The 19,772-nt window shown below is 40.2% G+C and overlaps 1 protein-coding gene across 1 annotated transcript in view; it reads left to right on the plus strand.

Annotated features, from left to right (window-relative positions):
- dars2 (aspartyl-tRNA synthetase 2, mitochondrial) overlaps positions 1-19,772 on the plus strand; it is a 41,905-nt gene that overhangs the window by 5,507 nt on the left and 16,626 nt on the right. The window contains exons 2-12 of the mRNA XM_072573445.1: positions 955-1,054; positions 1,955-2,021; positions 2,957-3,058; positions 5,758-5,853; positions 8,018-8,141; positions 8,917-8,963; positions 9,880-9,986; positions 13,104-13,173; positions 13,462-13,641; positions 16,401-16,508; positions 17,963-18,025. Of these exons, the coding sequence (XP_072429546.1) occupies positions 955-1,054; positions 1,955-2,021; positions 2,957-3,058; positions 5,758-5,853; positions 8,018-8,141; positions 8,917-8,963; positions 9,880-9,986; positions 13,104-13,173; positions 13,462-13,641; positions 16,401-16,508; positions 17,963-18,025 (1,064 nt within the window). The remainder of the gene's footprint in view (positions 1-954; positions 1,055-1,954; positions 2,022-2,956; positions 3,059-5,757; positions 5,854-8,017; positions 8,142-8,916; positions 8,964-9,879; positions 9,987-13,103; positions 13,174-13,461; positions 13,642-16,400; positions 16,509-17,962; positions 18,026-19,772) is intronic.

Here is a 19,772-nt window from a genome sequence, read left to right on the forward strand (position 1 = left end):
CCAAGGTATCTTTGTTTAGCAACACTCTCTGACACCTTATCATTAAGTGTATAAGTCCTGTCCTGATTTGCTTTTCCAAAATGCAGCACCTCACGTTTATCTAAATTTAAACTATATCTGCCACTCTTCGACCCATTTCTAATACCTCTCAAGAAGTTGATGGTGAGCTGGCTTTTTGAAGCCCTTAGGGGTGTCGGGAAGTCTCAGTCTTGTTAGGTCAAGTGCGGTTCTAAAACAATTTGCTCTCTGAAAAATATTAGCTTTCCCCGTTCAATGTCCATTCTCTGTATTTGTACAGTTGGCTGCTTATTACTCCAAGGAGGTCCAATATACTGTTTTTCAGCAGCCAAGCATTTTGATAGGTCATGTCATCCCATCCCATCCTTCCCTATCCCTATGTCCAAGTTTTGTTGAATAAAAGTGATGTCCACAGACTTTAAATAAACTGAAACTGAGCTGGCAAGATGAGGTTAAAATTGATTGGGAGGAGCTGGTGTTGGACTGGGGTGGGCAAAGTTAAAAATCACACAACACCAGGTTATAGTCCAACAGGTTTATCTGGAAGGGTTACCTTTCAAAGCGCTGCTCCTTCATCAGGTGGTTGTGAAGCAGGATCATAAGACACAGAATTCATAACAAAAGGATTAAAATGGAGTATTTTGCTCTTATATGTTATGTTCTCTCTAAGAAACATTTCTCTGAAACTCTTAATGACTATATTCAGTGTCTCTCTTTATATGTTTGTTGTATATGGGTATAAAATGCTTCGCTGAAAAATAAATGATGGACATAAGCCACCCTAATGACACTGCCACCTGAAACAATATAGTTTCTCAAAAGCAATGATTGACATCAGCATGTAATGGTTCCATAAGGTATTCAGCTGATGAAAACTTTGTTTCATCAAATGTGTGTGATTACCCCAATTAAAATTTTTGTTCTTTCTCACCTCAGACCTGAATAGTTTTGCCTTACGGACCCATACTTGTGGAGAGCTATGTACTGCTCACATTGGTCAAGAGGTCAGACTCTGTGGCTGGGTTCAGTATCAGAGGTATGTGTGAACTCATTTGTTGCTTCACTGATTTTTACAATTTACAAGATCAGGGACCAGGGTATGGTATTTACATATTTAATATATTATTAACAGTGCTAATTGGTTGAAATTTAAATCAGTAATAAAATACTTTTTAATTGATCTATTTGATTTTGTGAAGTAGTTGTCAGATTTTGCATAACCAGTTCTTAATTATGCTTCACAATCTGTGTACTTTTATTCATGATGCATGATGACATAATATGGCCTGAAGAAGCTGGAGAATTCACTGATCTGTTGTTTGACTCTGCTTTTGCATAGTTATCTAGCCTTGGCTAGTCATGAACTGTGCATGGCTCAGAGGGTGGGAGGCTAACTGTTCCAAGCATATTGCCAGCCCTGCTATGATCTATAAACCATTACCCTCAAGTAACTGATGTTTATATTTAACTGTATATGCTCAGGGCTTACTAGAAAGTAGGCAGTGAGATTAAGAATGGGAATGAATAAAAGTATCATTTTTTAAGTAACGTCAAAGTTAGCTCAGCCTGCATTTCCATACAGCATTACTGTTTTTTTTTACTTTCCATGGGTATTTTCATGTAGATGCTTTAAATTATTAGCTGTTTTGTGTATTCTTCCCATTTTCTTTTCTTCCTTAATTTCCTGGACTCTGCTCAAGGCTAAATAGGATCTATAAGCAACTGCGTGTTGTCTAGCCCGTGTCTTTTTATAGTTACAGATGAGTGGTAGTTGCGACTCTGTCTGCTTTTTCAAAAACAAATCATTGGATGTAATATTGGAAGAAGGCCCAACTGCTGGGCCTCTTAACTGAAAAATAGGTTGCAGTAGGGTAGAAAGGTAGAAAAAAATTGAAAACTGTTGCTTTGTGTCATTAACTGTTTTGTGTTTGTTCAGACAGGGTATCTTTATTGTGCTGAGAGATTTCGATGGGTTAACACAGATTGTTATACCCCAGGAGAAGGTAAGTAGATTTAGATTTCAGGAAATTTTATTGCATGAATCACCACAGCTACAGGGCTTACTGGTAATTATAATTATAAATCAGATAACTTAGAGTTTAAAGATTTAATACTCAATGTTTATTTCTTGAGTTTCCTGCCTGAAGCCAAGACCAAACCACTGCACCAAAGTCTTCACAATGGGTAATGCAAGGAGGTGGGTCCTAATCCACCCAGTCAAAACCAGAATTAAACACTGTGCTATTGGCAGTAATCTGATCCACACTGGCCCATTCATCCATTTGACACCCCAAGGTTTGCTATGGGAATCTGCATTTTAGCAGCTGTCATCTGGATCTATGAATCATGATGGTAGAAGCTCCTAATTCTTTCCTTTACCACGCTGACCAGGAATCTTAGTTGTTTTTATTGCCTGCTGTTGATATATGTTGGAATGATTTACATATTGATACTTGACCTATTTGATCATATTATGAATGGACCTTCCTACACCATCAAGTTCTGAAGAAGGGCTTCTGACTTAGAGGCTACCCACTATAACACAAGTCCTCCCAGTTGGTGTTTTACTAATGTTAAATTTGTTAATATTTTGTGAAGCTGAGTTATTCTGAAATAACAGAATTTTGGACAGTAATTGTTATTTTCTGTCTTGGCTGAGGATTCATCTTCTGTCACAGATGTACAATAATATTGGAGTCTCTTTGTATCCGAGCCAATTTGGAAGAAGCATTGTGAATCTTGGGGTTTTATTTGATGCAACAGCTTACTATTGCAGGACATATCATATGGCAGAATGTGCAGTTCACATTTGCTTGAGGTCCATTCACAATCAACCACCATTTTGCACCTTTCATCATCACAAAAATGTATATTTATATTGTACTTACATAAGCTGGGATTTCACATTTGAATTTGGCTTTCATGTCTCTCTCCACAGTCTGCTGCACACCTCAAGAAGATATTGTGTGAACTTCCTCTGGAATCTGTAATTGCTGTCACTGGAACAGTGATTCCCCGACCACCAGGACAAGCAAATTTGGTTAGTTACTAATTTCCGATCTGGATGCCTAAAGATTTTCAAGTTATGAATATAGTTAGGGGCTCTAGCTTAGAGGTCCTACATGCCTGATGTTTGAAGTGCAACAAAATTATAAACTGGCTTTACCAGTTTAAATTAAAGTTCATACATCTTCCAAAAATACAGCAATGTACAGTAACCTGACATTCCACATCCCCCTCAGCCCACCCCATTAGACGAGACCTGACTTGATTATTATTTGTTTCAGCCTGCTGCCATCCTACTCCCAATTCCATCACACTTAGACTTGTCTTTGCTGTTCCCGAAGTAATAACAACAAGAATGATTTGTCACCATGTATAGAGTCCATCCATTATTCTACAAGGATACCAAAGACAGACAATTTAGTGTGAGGAAACATGGCATAAACCCATGTGGTTACTCAGACAGCCATCTTGATATCAAAAATCCCTCAATACCACTCTATGTACTGTAACAAATGTGTTATCCATGGTTTTCATGTTATTTTCTCTTTTGGTCTGGGCATCATTTCCTGCCATGAGTTGTTCAGAGGTCTCTGTTAATGGTTCTCTGATTTTAATTGTTAGGATGTCCTTGAGCTTTGCTCATCACATCGTTTTTCTTTCCCTCTCTCCCTAATTTCTGGCAGTTGCTTCTGTTATGAAGATGTGAGTATATTGTACCTTTTAAGAGAGTTAAAAGCAACAGAACTACTTGACAACACCAAGTTTTCTGAGCAAGATATAATGTAACCTTTTGGTCCAGTAGCTAGGGTAGCTGGTTGCCTAGAAATGACAAAACAGATTTGAATTAGGCCAATCAGTTTAAATTATATCCTGAAAAATACCAAACTCCAATCAAGTTTGAATTTAGTATATTGACAATCTTAAAATGACACAATCTGATGCTTTGGGGAGGTATAAGACTGGAGAAAAATGAACAGTTGGGAGGAGAACTGCCAAACCAACATCATCTGCAGACTGCCTGGAGAATAGCTCTCTTAAAGTTACCTTTATTGATCAGTGACCTGTGAAGCATAATCCCTAAGAAGAAGGAAAGAAGACAGAGGAAGATCCAAATAGAAGATTCAACAGCGGGCTGGTTTTGAAATTTTGAATTTTTCAGTAAATTTTAATCTGGGGGGTTTTATTGGACTAGTATTATAGAAGGGAAAGTAAATGATAGGTTAGATGAAGTAGTTTTAAATAGTTATTAGTTAATTATTCTCTGTTATATTTTAAGAAATGAAGTTGTTAATTTTTACTTTAAATAGTTCTTGGCCTCTTGAATTTTCACACATTACTGTACGGGGTAAATCTTTTTTGTGTTACACGTTTAAATTAGCAGGGTTTTACCCTATGTCGTAACACTTCCCAAGCCTGTATTATTACAGAGTAGAGTGCACCTGTTGTTGAATTTTACTGCATATTAAATGAAGAAATTGAAAGTCATTTTGTTTCAGAAATGCCATAGTGTTCGTTAGTAATATAGCTTCTTGAAAATCAATTAAAGAATAATAAAAATATCTACATGATATATTAAAGAAGGAATAGAGGTAAGCTATTCAGCCTGATGGCCCTTCCCTTCCTTGCCTTGCTTTGCATTGCTTCTTAGCACAGTCAAGGAGCCAGACAGTTTGTCTTCCTGATGAGCAGTCCTCAGACAAGGGGGCGCATTGCAAGGGCAATCTCACAGCTGCGTTATGTGCCAGTAGCTTCCATGGCAAAACTGCTGTATGTGCTGCAAGCAAATGTCCATGTTGCAAAGCCACAGGGGATTGGGCCTCAGTAAATTCCATGGTGATACCTGTCATTCAGGGATCCTGGCACAGTAAATTGAGGGAGTAAGTAGCACCTCCGATGTCAGTCTAGGGGATTTGATATGTTCAGGCACCCGGTCGGGGTGCTCTTGGTCCAGGGGTCTGTGGTTGTGTAGTTGAAGGTGTGGGTCACTGTCAAGACATGTGTCTCCTTCGTGATCAGTCTGAGGGTTAGCATTAATTTTGGGAGATATCAGGTGTATGGGTATTCTTGCCACAGGCAGTCTGTTCAGGTCGTTCAAGTGGGTGGGCCACAGTCAGTCCATTGTATCTTTCCTAGAAAGGTAAGGACAGTATGAACAAAATGGGCTGATACTGCAGGAAGGAGACTGGGGACCTATTCTTGGGAATTGGAAGCTGCAGGCTGAGAGCCATATCCGGGGAAAAAGTCAGGAACAGGGCAACTTCAGAATACCAGTGCTTGTCTGGGTGTATAACAGCTTTTTAAAGATGATGTGGACAGCAAATATGATGGTTCATTCCAGGATATCCACTGTTTGGTGAATTCTTTCAGGTAGGTTGCGTGGTGGAATTGGGCTAGCATTGATAAAGAGAGATACCATAAGGCCAAGGTACGTCATTTATGAGTCAGATTTGGAATGATACGGTGAGAAATCTTGCTAGGCCTTACAGACAGAAACCTTCCATAAAACTCTCAAAATTGACAGTCAAAATATTGCAAGATTTAGCTCCTTAACTTTGTATGATAATACTGGATTGAAGTGCCATCCTAGACTATGTGGTCTGTACAAATGCTGTAAACATTGAGTCATTTAGAGGTTGCTTTCTTTTCTCTCTCTTGCACTGAGAATTTTCTACTTGTGCAAGATTCAATGTGTTTTTGCCCTGATAGTGTGAAACCTGATTGACTCCATTTTAGGAGATGCCAACAGGAAAAATTGAAGTGCAAATGCAGAATGCTGAGATTCTCAACAGATGTAGGAAGCTGCCTTTTGAAATTAAGGAGCTTGTAAAGGTAAGACCTGGAGCTAAAACTCAAACTTTGATATTTACTCTTGCTTTTGCTTTGGGCTACTTTCTTGATCCTCATAAATATAGCACATTCTCATCTTACTTCTCTGTCAAGATATCTGGGAGTCTCTAAGATTTTTGAGTCTCACATTGTAAACATACACAAGATTCGATAGGAATGCAGTGGGATGTCTTTTTCTCTCTGGTCCACATCGCTCTGGTATGGAGGATGGTTTCAACTTTCAATTGTTTAAGAGTAACAGGTTTTGAATCCCAGATATTTTCCTCTTTGTTTTCTTCCTGACTTGAAGATATTGACCTATATTGGCTTTTGGTGTCAATCATATTAATGCCTATCTAATAGAACATCATAAGTAATTAATTTTCCAGAATGTAAGACGAATGGCAGTGGTTGTATCAGGCCACAATCCTGTCTGCAACCCCCTTCAAAGGCAGACTTCAAAGTAGGTCACCAGACTGTGATCCGACATAGAAGCCAACCTATCCTCTCCCTTGTCCAGAAGCATGGAAGTCAATTGTTTTGCTCCAGTTTCTGCCCGTGTTGAGATTGGTTAACTGACCAATAGCCAAATATTGTGGTTGGAATCTTTCTGGCAGCATATTCATCTAACCCTTCTATACCTGTAAACAAATTGTTCTAAAGGATGTTGCCTACCACAACACAACCACAACCTAGACAGCTACTTGTAACTTGGCTGTGCACCCTAACCTTTCTCTATGTCGGTAAAATGCCCATGTTTCACAAAGAATTACTCAACTGCCATAGAAAAGAACTGACTAAAGTCTTGTTAATTGTACACAACATTATTTACTTCATTCTCTCATAACTGTACATTTTAAATAAGTGTGTTAAAAAGGTATTTCCAACCTATTTCAACAGTATTTTTTCTCTTCTGCTCAATCTCCTGAAGGCTGTGATGTCTACAGGCTGGAGGTAGCCAAGATAAGTTTTTGTTCTTTGTGCTTGGACGGTGTATACTGCTATCCTTTTTGATCATGGGAGCCATCACATTCTATCCTGGTTGTGTTTTCATCTGGTAAATTCCAACTGTGAAGCTCCAGGCAACAGCTGTGCCCCTAATCCAGAATCATTTGGGCCAATTCTAGTCCCTTCAACTGTCACCATACTGAGATAATTCAGCTGAGGATGGGAATCAGTTCTGGACAGTAAGGCTCAATGTCGTAAAATACTGACTCATTGTAAGTGACTGTACTGAAGAGTTTTCTAAAGTATACTTGTTGTACTTTATGCCTCTCAAGATTAGATACAAAACTGACTGATTCCACTGTTACACAAGGTGTTTGGTAAGATTGAAGAAAATATCTGTATGGATTTCCTCCTGGTGCTCAGATTCCCTCCCACAGTCCAAAGATGCGCTATTTAGGTAAATTAGCCATGCTAAATTGCTCATAGCGTTCAGGGGTGTGTGGGTCAGGTGCATTAGTCAGGGTGGGTGTAGAGTAATAGGGTAGGGGAATGAGTATGGGTGGGTTACTCTTTGGAGGGTCAGTGTGGCCAAATGGCCTGCTTCCACACATAGGGATTCTATGGTTCAAGCCTATTCTATGATTCTAAAATATTTGAGAAGAAATTAAAATGTGTGATCATTTGAGAATAGAGAGAGGACATCCATCTGTGCTGAAATGAAAGATGGTGATAGGACTGCTAAGATGAAGAAGGGGAGGAGGAGGACCAAAGGTGGAAAGTTGCATTGGTAAGAGATATATTGCTGGGTTGGAAAAGGAATGAGTGACTGACAAGAGAAGATGGCAGAAGGGTGATCAGCCAGCCTTGCAGTGTCCCCAAGTAAAATGGAAGAACATGAAGAAAGAAAATGGTACTAATAAGTTATTAATAACTTGTATGTCCTCTGCTTCTTGTGTCAGAAGATAAATAAGAAATGTTTGTACTGAAGTGAGTTGTTAACATATGGGATTCTATGCCTGAAATGGTCGATTATGTTTGAAAGGAGAAATATTTCTGGCTATGCAGAAAGAAGGCAGCATTGGGTCAGTTTCATCACTGTTTCAAGGAACATGCACACTAACTGGTCTTTCTGTGCTGCAACATTTATGTTTTAACGTTAAGCCATTTTCTGGCATGTCGGGCCATATGTCTGAAATTCTGAATTTCTACTTTTCTGTAGAAATCGGAAGCACTGCGCATGCAATACCGCTATCTGGATCTGAGGAGTTCCCAGATGCAGTATAGCTTGCGATTGCGGTCCCAGATGGTAATGAAGATGAGACAGTATCTCTGTAATTTACATGGTAAGAAATAAAAGCAGAATGCTGTGGATGCTGGAAATTTTGATTTAAAAGTAGAAAATGCTGGAGAAACTCCCTGTGTCTGTGTGGGTGTGGCGAATTGGCCATGCTAAATTGCCCGTAGTGTTAGGTGAAGGGGTAAATGTAGGGGAATGGGTCTGGGCCGGTTGCTCTTCGGCGGGTCGGTGTGGACTGGTTGGGCCAAAGGGCCTGTTTTCACACTGTAAGTAATCTAATCTAATCTAATCTAATCTAAAACTCAGTAAGTCTGGCAGCATATGTGGAGAGAGAAACTGAATGAACATTTTGTACCTGATATGACTCTTCAGAAGAAAAGTATCAGTGTTAGCAGAATGCGGAAAGAAGCACAAAGTTTGAGAAAGTGACATTACAGTAAATACAAGTAGGATGATATCACAGAGCTAACAAGCAAGTTACATATATGGATTCAACATTACCTACCTGTAACCTAAATTAGATCATGTAATCGAGTTTTAATTTCTGGTAACCTTTGTTACCCATCTAATCAACAGAGGCATGGCAGGCCATTTTAACTCTGTCAATTACACATCCTGTGTCATGAATCACTACTGTTTGGTTAATCTGTCAATTGTGGTCTGTTTATACAAGCTTATCCACGAGGAATCACACATTTGGTCAGTTCGTCTTTTTTTTCAAGAAAGCTGAGTAAAACTGTACTATTCACAAAATGGACAAAGTGAGAGGAGGCATGAAACCCATTTGAAATAATGATGTTTTTGACTTGTTTTTTCTCCAGGTTTTGTCGATGTGGAGACTCCAACGTTATTTAAGAAAACTCCTGGTGTGAGTGATGCAAATTATTTCTTTCTTCCTTTAACTCTCCTGCAGTGTGTTTTCTCGTCTGTATCATTTTCCCACCTAGGCTGAGATTACACTTGCATGCATATGACATTCTTTATTTGGTCACAACAGGTTTTTTTTTCAGAATTCTCAGGTTGCTTCTTCTAATTTTCCTTGCCCTTTCCCGTTCCCTGACACAAGAGTACTGACTTTTCACTAACACATTCTACAAATTGCAGTTACTGGCAATGAAACCATGAGAATAAACTCATATCTTGAAAAGAGTGATAAATTCTATATCACTTTTAATCTGGGAGGAAATAAAAGGTTGAGGTGGAGAACAATCAGTATTCTTGCCAAAGGGTCTGTTTCCATGCTGTACATCTCTATGACTCGAAAAGAGACAGTCTACCCTCTCCCCTCTCTTCTACAGATTGATGACAAAATGACTTTCTACTGCAATGCCAACAAAATCAGATGATAAACCTAAAAGAAATATTTTATTTGAAAGAGCCTCATCTCTGTTCTCCTCAGCTCATGATCAGGACAGGTGGATGATTATAGAAGTCTGGAGTGTGCAGAACATATGCTAAATATTTATTTAAAAAACCTTTCCTAAAATGCATCATGAAGTTTGTGCATGAATCTTGGCAAAATATTTATTTTTTGGCAATTTGAACTTAAAATTATTCAGTTGTTTCAATGATTTTTTTTTTGAAGTCCAGTTTGGCAACTTTCTTTCCTTGGACTATCCAGCAAGTTCTGTCTTCTGAAAAATTGTAGTTTGCTGTACCAAGATGGAGTCTTGTCATAAACAGTGTGACCCTTGATTCTGTTATGATCTGTACGCATATGGTACACTGTTGTTAAGTGTGGACTATAAACTTTCTTCAGATTTACCTTGTTACTTGGTCTGCAGGGAGCCAAGGAATTTGTGGTGCCCTCAGTGGAGCCAGGGAAGTTTTACTGCCTCCCACAGAGTCCTCAACAATTCAAGCAGCTTTTGATGATAGGAGGGCTGGACAGGTAAGGCCCTGTGCTACCTGTAGTAGACTATCAAAGTATTGGCCTGACCTCAAGACTAACTACAAGGAGATTTAAAACCACATTGCGAACCTAATATCTGTGTGTGTCACAGAAATTTGATTTTTTAGTCTTTAATAATTAACAATTTGCATTGGCCAGATGCCATGTTTTCTGTCACAGAAGGAGGGCATGTCTACCCTTCTCAAAGTGTTATCTGCCCCATTTCAGCTGAATACAATCATATGCAAAAGATCATGAGATGAGAGGAGGTCAGGTAACATTCCAAAGCTAAAAGTGAAAAGTAAATCACATATCAATTAGTTGCATACTAATTCTTTATAGGCAGCTGCTGGAGTTGGAATAGAGGTCATCCAGCTAGTTAACTATGCAAATGTGAAGAAAGAACAGAACCCAAGTAATAAATGTAGAAAAACTGTTAGTAGCATTCGCAAAATATTTTCCATGAATTTCTAATAGTGAATGTTACAATGCAGAGAGGAAATACTGTAAGGTGCATTGTGCTGTTTTTTTTTAATTTTCATGCGGGTTGTTGGATGGCTACTATTTATTGCCTGTCTTCAGTTACCCTTGAGAAGGTGGTGAATTGCCTTCTTGAACTGCTGCAGTTATGTGCTGTAGTTAGACCTGCAATGATGTTAGGGAGGGCGTTTCAGGATTTTTACCCAGCGACAGTGAAGGAACAGCGATACAAGTCAGTATAGTGAGTGGCCTTGAGGGGAACTTGCATGTGGTGGTATTCCTGCTTGAGCTATCAGTAAATATTTCTGGCACATGTTGGAGCTCTTTGCTTGGTGTTCATAAAAAAATTGTTGTTTTTGTTAACAGATCTATACCTTTTAGTTCTGAAATCTATAACCTGACGCAGAATATAACAGGGTTCTTGACTAATAGTCAACTCATGATTACAGCTTTTTGCAGATGACACCAAAATTGGAGGTGTAGTGGACAGCGAAGAAGGTTACCTCAGATTACAACAGGATCTTGACCAGATGGGCCAATGGGCTGAGAAGTGGCAGATGGAGTTTAATTCAGATAAATGCAAGGTGTTGCGTTTTGGGAAAGCAAATCTTAGCAGGACTTGTACACTTATTGGTAAGGTCCTAGGGAGTGTTTCTGAACAAAGAGACCTTGGAGTGCAGGTTCATAGCTCCTTGAAAATAGAGTCGCAGGTAGATAGGACAGTGAAGAAGGCATTTGGTATGCATTCCTTTCTTGGTCAGATTATTGAGTACAGGAGTTGGGAGGTCATGTTGCGGCTGTACAGGACATTGGTAAGGCCACTGTTGGATTATTGCGTGCATTTCTGGTCTCCTTCCTATCGGAGATATGTTGTGAAACTTGAAAGGGTTCAAAAAAGATTTACAAGGACGTTGCCAAAATTGGAGGATTTGAGCTATAGGAAGAGGCTGAACAGGCTGGGGCTGTTTTCCCTGGAGCGTCGGAAGCTGAGGGGTAACCTTATAGAGGTTTACAAAATTATAAGGGGCATGGATAGGGTAAATAGGCGGTCTTTTCCCTGGGTCGGGGAGTCCAGAACTAGAAAGCATAGGTTTAGGGTGAGAGGGAAAGATATAAAAAAGACTGAAGGGTTAACTTTTTCACGGAGAGGGTAGTCCTTGTATGGAATGGGCTGCCGGGGAAGTGGTGGAGGCTGGTACAATTGCAACATTTAAAAGGCATCTGGATGGGTATATGAATAGGAAGGGTTTGGAGGGATATGGGGTGGGTGCTGGCAGGTGTGACTAGTTTGGGTTGAGATATCTGGTCGGCATGGATGGGTTGGACCGAAGGGTCTGTTTCCATGCTGTACATCTCAATGACTCTATAATGTGTGATATTTTGGTGTAAGTGGGGCAAATACATGTTGAAAAGATAAGAATGAGGGCATCGCTGGCTAGACTAACATTTATTGCTCAACCCTAATTCCCCAGAGAGCAGTTAAAAGTCAGCCTCATTGCTATGGGCCAGTCCTTTGTAAGGATGGCAGTTTCCCCTTCCTAAATGATATTAGTGACATTAGGATTTTTATGGAAAAGCGCAGCAGGTCAGGCAGCATCCAAGGAACAGGAGAATTGACGTTTCGGGCATAAGCCCTTCTTCAGGAAGGCTTATGCCCGAAACGTCGATTCTCCTGCTCCTTGTATGCTGGCTGACCTGCTGCACTTTTCCAGCAACACATTTTTCAGCTCTGATCTCCAGCATCTGCAGTCCTCACTTTCTCCCATTAGGATTTTTATGACAATCAGCAATGGATTCATGGTCATCATTAGACTCTTCATTCCAGATTGTTTGTTTTTTGAACTCACATTCCACCATTTGCTGTGGCGAGATTTGAATCCATGTCTCCAGAATGTTTCTGGATTAACAGTTCAGCAATAATACCACTAGGCCTTCACTTCTCTTAAGAGCATGAGCACATTGCAGCCTGTGCCAGAACATTAGTGATAGACTGCAACTTCAGGATTTCCACATTAAGCATATCCAATATCCTGAAATTATGGTTAATTGTAGAATGCTACTGATAGTCCGCCATCAAATCCAGCCTCTGCAAAAATTGGGCTATTATGGATCAGTTTCAGACACCTGATTATGTTCAGGAAGATTATGGAGGAGGAAGTGGAATGTGCATCAGAATGGAACATTGTGAACTTTATTCCACAGTTCTGTGTAAAGTAAATCTCAGAAAAATTGCAGTCATCAACCTGGGATAATCCCAACTCTGTACCATCTGAACATTTCACTCAATAATGTCATCTGTGGGGCAAGTGATTTGTTATTGCTTCAGTCTGTGCAGAAACTGTTATTTTCACTTCCTCCACATCCTCAGTCCAGAATAGCAGTTGACAGGGAGCAGGATGCACAATAGGCAGTAAATATAGAAAGTCATGGAGTACCGTTGTACCGATTATCAGTATTCATCTGTTCACCAGACTAAAAAGAAGTGTATTTGTGGCTGTTGGATATTTAAAGGTGAAACTTCCTTCTTCATGAAGAAAAATGATTGATCAGATGACCGGGAAGCAAGCATTGCTGTTCACTTTAAAATCTAAAATTCGGTTCATTTGTGCTGATTCACATGCAACAGTATTTCTGTAGGTACTTCCAAGTGGCTCGCTGTTATAGAGATGAGGGATCAAAGCCAGACCGACAACCTGAATTTACCCAGGTGAGCTGTAATGAGTTTAGAATTCAGAGCAAAGATGGGACACAATTTTTAAAAAATCCTTTGTATTGTGGGCATTAATGAAATGTTAGTCTTGGAGCTGACAAACTGTTCCAGTAAAATAGTAAATATAAACATTAAAACTCAGCAATTTATCTGACTTTTTATGCACTCATGGCTGAAAATGAATGCTTTTGGCAAGAGTGTTCTTGCTTTATTACCTAAGTGTTAACTAATGATAAAAATGTTGTTTAAACTATACTATCACTGATCTCCTTGCGTGCATTTTAGATCGACATTGAGATGTCCTTTATAGACCAGGCAAGGATACGGAAGCTGATAGAAGGGCTGATAGAATATTCCTGGCCAGAGGGGAAAGGAGATATTGACACCCCTTTCCCATCAATGACTTACGCAGATGCCATGGACAGTTATGGCGTTGACAAACCTGATACTCGTTTTGGAATGAAGGTGAAATTTTGTCAGGATGCGATGTATAATTTTAAACCACCTTTATCCTGAATGGCATTTTGAGTTTAAAACACTGGGTGAGATGCAGTGGAACAGAATGTTTCCCTACAGCAAGACTTGGAAAACAGCTATTTCACATCACATTCTTGTATTTCCTGAGACTTTTAGCAACAATTTGCATGTATACAGTGCCTTTAAGATTGTAAAACATTGCAGTAAGCTTACTTAATCAAACAATATTTCACATCATCAAGCCACATGAGAGCATATTAGAACATGTATAAGCAGCATTGCAAAGAAGGAGGAAGTGCAGAGATTTAAGAAACTAAGTCCATACCTTGGCACACAGGCAGCTGAAGACATGGCTACCAATAATGAAGCAATTAAAATTAGCAAGGTATAAGGGACCAGAAATGGAGGAGCGTGGTGATCCTGGAGGATGGTAAGGCTGTAGGAGGTTAAAGAGAGGTGAAAGTGAGAAATTTAAACATGACGTTTTGCCAAACCAGGAGTCAGGTTAGATCAGAGGCAGAGGAACAATGGGTGAATGGAATTGGTGAGAGTTAACCTGTGGGCAGCAAAACTTTTGATGAGCCAAAGTTTATGGAGGATGTGAGGTCATTGTAAGAGCATTGGAATAACAGTGCAGAGGAACTAAGATGTGCATGGGGATGTTGTCTGCAGATGAGCAACAGTAGGGATGCCAACTGCCATGGTCTTTATAATGGACATAAATGAAATCAAATCTGTAAAGCTTACACCTCACTGGAGTTTCATAATGTGAGTTGAGCTGCACTATTCCCAAGGTTGTCACAAAAGTTAAAAGATTTTAAAAAGTATAAAGAACTCCCAGTTTACCTCTCTTTAGATTTTTTTTTTTTAGATTACATTACAGTGTGGAAACAGGCCCTTCGGCCCAACAAGTCCACACCGCCCCGCCGAAGCGCAACCCACCCATACCCATACTTCTACCCCTTACCTAACACTACGGGCAATTCAGCATGGCCAATTCACCTGACCTGCACATCTTTGGAGTGTGGGAGGAAACCGGAGCACCCGGAGGAAACCCACGCAGACACGGGGAGAACGTGCAAACTCCACACAGAGTTTGAGGCGGGAATTGAACCCGGGTCTCTGGCGCTGTGAGGCAGCAGTGCTAACCACTGTGCCACCGTGCCGCCCTCTGGTTAACAGAAACCAAGAGTACAATAGGTGGATGGAGGAGGGGATGAAGGTGATAGGGTGGAGCGGATAGATGGGAAGGAAGATTGGCAGGTAGGACAGATCATGAGGATGTTGCTGAGCTGGTAGGTTGGAACTGGGGTAAGGTGGAGGGAGGGGAAATGAGGAAACTGTTGAAGTCCACATTGATGCCATGGGGTTGAAGTGTTCCGAGGCGGAAGATGAGGCGTTCTTCCTCCAGGCATCGGGTGGTGAGGGAGTGGAGGTGGAGGAGGCCCAGGACCTGCATGTCTTCGGCAGAGTGGGAGGGGGAGTTTTCCTGCTCCTCTGATGCATGACCTGCTGTGCTTTTCCAGCTCCATTCTAACCTAGACTCTGATCTCCAGCATCTGCAGTCCTCACTTTCGTCAGGTTAAAGGAAAGCACAAGCTAGGTTCCTGTACTTAATAAGAATTATTATTTATTACAGCTAAACAGATTCTAACTTCAGATAAATAATTATGAAATGTCAGCAAATAATTCTACTAGTTATAACTCTAGACCAGTTATAAACTCCCCCTCTGCACAAATACAGATAGAAACAAGACCTGGGTGTTATGGGCAGACGGAATGGCTGGGAAGGCAATTCAGTGGTTGCCCCACACATGGTTTGCTGAGGTGATCTTTTTGCTGATCAGAATGCAGTTTCTCAATCTTCCTTTTCTGGATGCTTTCACTTATCTGCAGGAGGCACAGTGACTGACTCATACTTATAAAGATCTCTCATTTATTAATTAAAAGGTACAGTTTGCAACAGAGAAGGAGAAATAAACTGTCTATCTTCAGCTTGAATTGCTTTCTACGAGTAAATCGCAAAGTTTTGGTGTGCAAGAGGTCTTTGTCACTGATAACTGGTTGCCATATCGTAGACCAATGAGCTATTTGCTTGCACCCAAATCTTCATTCATGCACATACTCCTGGCTCCAGTTTGTCTGTAACTCGGCTTTCTCCGCTGCCTGAACCAACAGCTGTTCAAACAGCACTTAGTGTCAGATAACTTTCTTTTGAAAGAGGGCAGCAATTTTTGGCTTCTAAAACAGTTCTTTGCCTATTTTGGTCCACAATCCGAAATGCAGAGCAATAAAAAGATACGGCCTTTAAGATCAATTGCACTCTGCTATAATGCGCATTTTGGAAATGTGAATTCGCTATAACACAATTGACAAATTGGAGACGATATTTGTGTAGTGCGAATTTTAAAAACATCTATTGGTTATAATGTGATTCCGGCCCCATTGGTTTAAATGGTGATGCTGTTTTCGTGATTTTCTTATAACACAGGATTGCACTAGAACATCACTACCGCATTTTAGCAGAACCAACTATACATTTTTGATGGTCTGATTTGTTGTGATCAAGTTTGTTAAATTTCTTACACATAACACAAACACCAGTTGAATTGCAGGAAAATTGAAAATCTTGATTCTGTGAAATCTTTTCTGATTTGTATTTAAGCTACTGTAGATGAATATTAAAGAGGTTCAAAAATGTTATACTGTTCATTGCTTTTCTAACCTATATTTGTAAAATTAAACAGATCGTTGATGTTAGTGAAATGTTCAGAAATACAGAGATTTCCTTCCTGCGTAATGCACTTTCCTGTCCACGTGGTGCAATACGGATGATCTCAGTTGCTGATGGAGTGGTAAGTGTAACTGAATGAAGGTTAACTCAAAGACTGTGTAACATAAGATTCATGTGTAATTTAGGAAAAAATAACACTGCTAAATTACATTCTGTATAGGATTTCTAACTAATATATTCTGATCTCTGGAGTAGTAAATAATGAGGAGGATAGACTTCAATTACAGAAGAATATAGACAGGCTGGTCAGATGGGCTAATCAGTGGTAAATGGAATTTAATTGGATAAATGTGAATTATTCAATTTGGGTAGGACAAATAAGACAAGGGAGTATGATATTCCTGCACCTCTGATGCTGCTTGAACTGCTGTGCTTTTCCAGCACCACTCTAATCTGGTTTCCAGCATCTGCAGCCCTTGTTTTTACCTAATATGTGATCAACTGTAGAACCCAGAGAAGTATCGAGGACCAGATGAACCTTGTGCATGTACACTAGTCCCTTTAGGTACTAGGGCAAGTGGATGAAGGGATTAAGAAAAGCATATGGTATGCTTTCCTTTATAAGTCGAGGCATAAAATTTAAGACCAGGCAGTTTATGCAGGAACTGTACAAGATGTTCATTAGGCCACAGCTAAAATATTGTGTGCGTGCAGTTCTGAAATTCACATTACAGAAGGGATGTAATAGCACTGGAGAGTGTGCAGAGGAGGTTTCCCAGGATGTTGTCTGGGCTGGAGAGTTTCATTTATGAAGAGAGATTGGACAGAATGGCGTTGTTCTCCTTAGAGCATTGAAGATTAAGAGGGGACATGATTGAGATGTCTAAAATTATGAGAGTTATAGATAGGATAGACAGGAAGAAACTTTCTCCCTTGATGGAGAGATCAATGACCTGTGGGCATTGATTTAAGGTAAGGGGCAGAAGGTTTAGAGGGGATATGGCACGGTGGCACAGTGGTTAGCACTGCTGCCTCACAGCGCCAGAGACCTGGGTTCAATTCCCGCCTCAGGTGACTGACTGTGTGGAGTTTGCACATTCTCCCCGTGTCTGCGTGGGTTTCCTCCGGGTGCTCCGGTTTCCTCCCACAGTCCAAAGATGTGCAGGTCAGGTGAATTTGCCATGCTAAATTGCCCGTAGTGTTAGGTAAGGGGTAGATGTAGGGGTATGGGTGGGTTGCGCTTCGGTGGGGCGGTGTGGACTTGTTGGGCCGAAGGGCCTGTTTCCACACTGTAAGTAATCTAATCTAATCTAATCTAAAAAACATTTTCACCCAGAGGGTGGTAGGAATCTGGAAACCACTGCCTGTTAAGGGTGGTAGAGGCAGAATCATCATAACATTTAAGAATGTCCACTTGCAGTGCCAAGGCATCCAAGGTTATGCCAAAGTGCTGGAAAATTAGTTTAGAATGTTAGGTAATGGTTTTTGACTGGTGCGGATGCGATAGGCTGAAGCATTTTTTTTCTGTGCTGTAGATCTTTTACTCTATATAATAGTTCTGTTCTTTACTTGCAGAAATATTTTAAAAAGAAGGATTTTGAAAACCTTACCCAATTGGCAAAATCTCAGTTTAATCAGGTAAGATAGTGACATCTAATGTTTTTGCATAAAACCTAATGAATAAAAGAAATGCATTTACCTTGATACCTGGAGCCTTTTCTATTTTACAGTTCAGGAGTAACTGTGTTGACACCAGTTAATCCTTAAGTAAAATCCAGGGATGAAAGTAATCAGGATATAATGTTTTTTATAGTTCAACAACCTAATTACTTGTAATACATCCTAAGGTTTGCTGCCTTCTGGAGCCTGTAGTGTCACAGGAATTGAACTGAGCAGCAGTTCCAATTTGTAACACTGGGAGGTTAGACTCCAAAATTATTATTAAATCAGCTCACTCTTTGATTACAATAAACTCATTGACTGGATAATTATATTAACAGACAATTCAGAAGGTATAATTCACCTCATTAGACATTCGTGGGACAGGGCAGTGAGAATAAAAAAGGCTTTTGCAAAGAAGTGACAAAATTAATGTATGCCATGCCTTAGATAATGTCAGAGTAGTGCTGTGAATAATATTTCCCAATGATCTCTCCAGAAATGTGCACATAATCGATTAATTAATTTCAGTCATAGATATCTGAAAGATATATTGTTAAGTAAAGTACAAAATAATTTAAATAAGGTAGGTGAGGAACAAAAGGATCCGAGAGTAAAAGCAATAACTCCAGTTACTGAGGGGCATTACATGAGCAAATTAGGCACTAGCGTTTTTGTTAAAACTGCACCATACCTTGGTTAGATCATACTGGAAGTGTTCAGTTCTGGTTGCCTTAATTATGAAAAGGATGTAGAAGTAATGCAGAGGGTACAAAAAAACACTTCCAAGGAAGATATCAAAAATTCCATAAGACATAGGAATTGAAATTGGGCCGTTCAGCCCATCAAGTCTGCTCCCCTAGTCAATCATGGCTGATGAGCAACTCAATCCCATTCTCCCACTTTCTCTCTGTAATCCTTGATCCCCTTGATGCTCAAGAACCTTTCTATCTCAGTTTTGAATATACTCAATGACCTGGCCTCCTTCGCCTTATGTGGCAATGAATTCCATAGATTCACCACTCTCTGGCTGAAGAAGTTTCTCCTTGTCTCCATTCTCCACTCCCTTTACTCTAAGGCTATGCCCTTGGGTCCTAGTATCTCCTACCAATGGAAACATCTTCCCAACTTCCATTCTGTCCAGGCCATTCAGAGTTGTAGTTTCAATTAGTTCCCCCCTCATCCTTCTAAACTCCGAGTATAGACCAGAGTCCTCAAACTTTTCTCATATGTTAAGCTTTTCATTCCTGGGACCATTCTCGTGAACCTCCTGTGAACTGGCCCTGCAGCATGTTCACCCTTCCAGTGAAATGGAGCCCAAAACTGTGCACCGTACTCCAAATGTGGTCTGACCAGAGCCTTATAGAGCCTCAGAAGTACATCCCAGCTTTTATATTCAAGCCCTCTCAAAATAAATGCCATAATTGCATTTGCCTTCCTAACTACTGACTCATCCTGCAAGTTTACCTTGAGAGAATCCTGGACTAGAACTCCCAAGTCTCTTTGCACATCAGACTTTGAATTTTCTCCCTATTTCGAAAATAGTCCATGCCTCTTCTTCCTACCAAAGTGCACGACCTTACACTTTTCCACATTGTACTCAATCTGCTACATTGCTCACTCTCCTAACCTGTCCAAATCCTTCTGCGGCCTCCCCACCTCCTCTCTGTCCCTCTACCTATCTTTGTATCGTCTGCAAACTTACCCAGAATGCCCTCAGTTCCTT

Source organism: Chiloscyllium punctatum, chromosome 7 (genome assembly GCF_047496795.1).
Source record: "Chiloscyllium punctatum isolate Juve2018m chromosome 7, sChiPun1.3, whole genome shotgun sequence".
In the NCBI taxonomy this organism is placed as follows: Eukaryota; Metazoa; Chordata; class Chondrichthyes; order Orectolobiformes; family Hemiscylliidae; genus Chiloscyllium; species Chiloscyllium punctatum.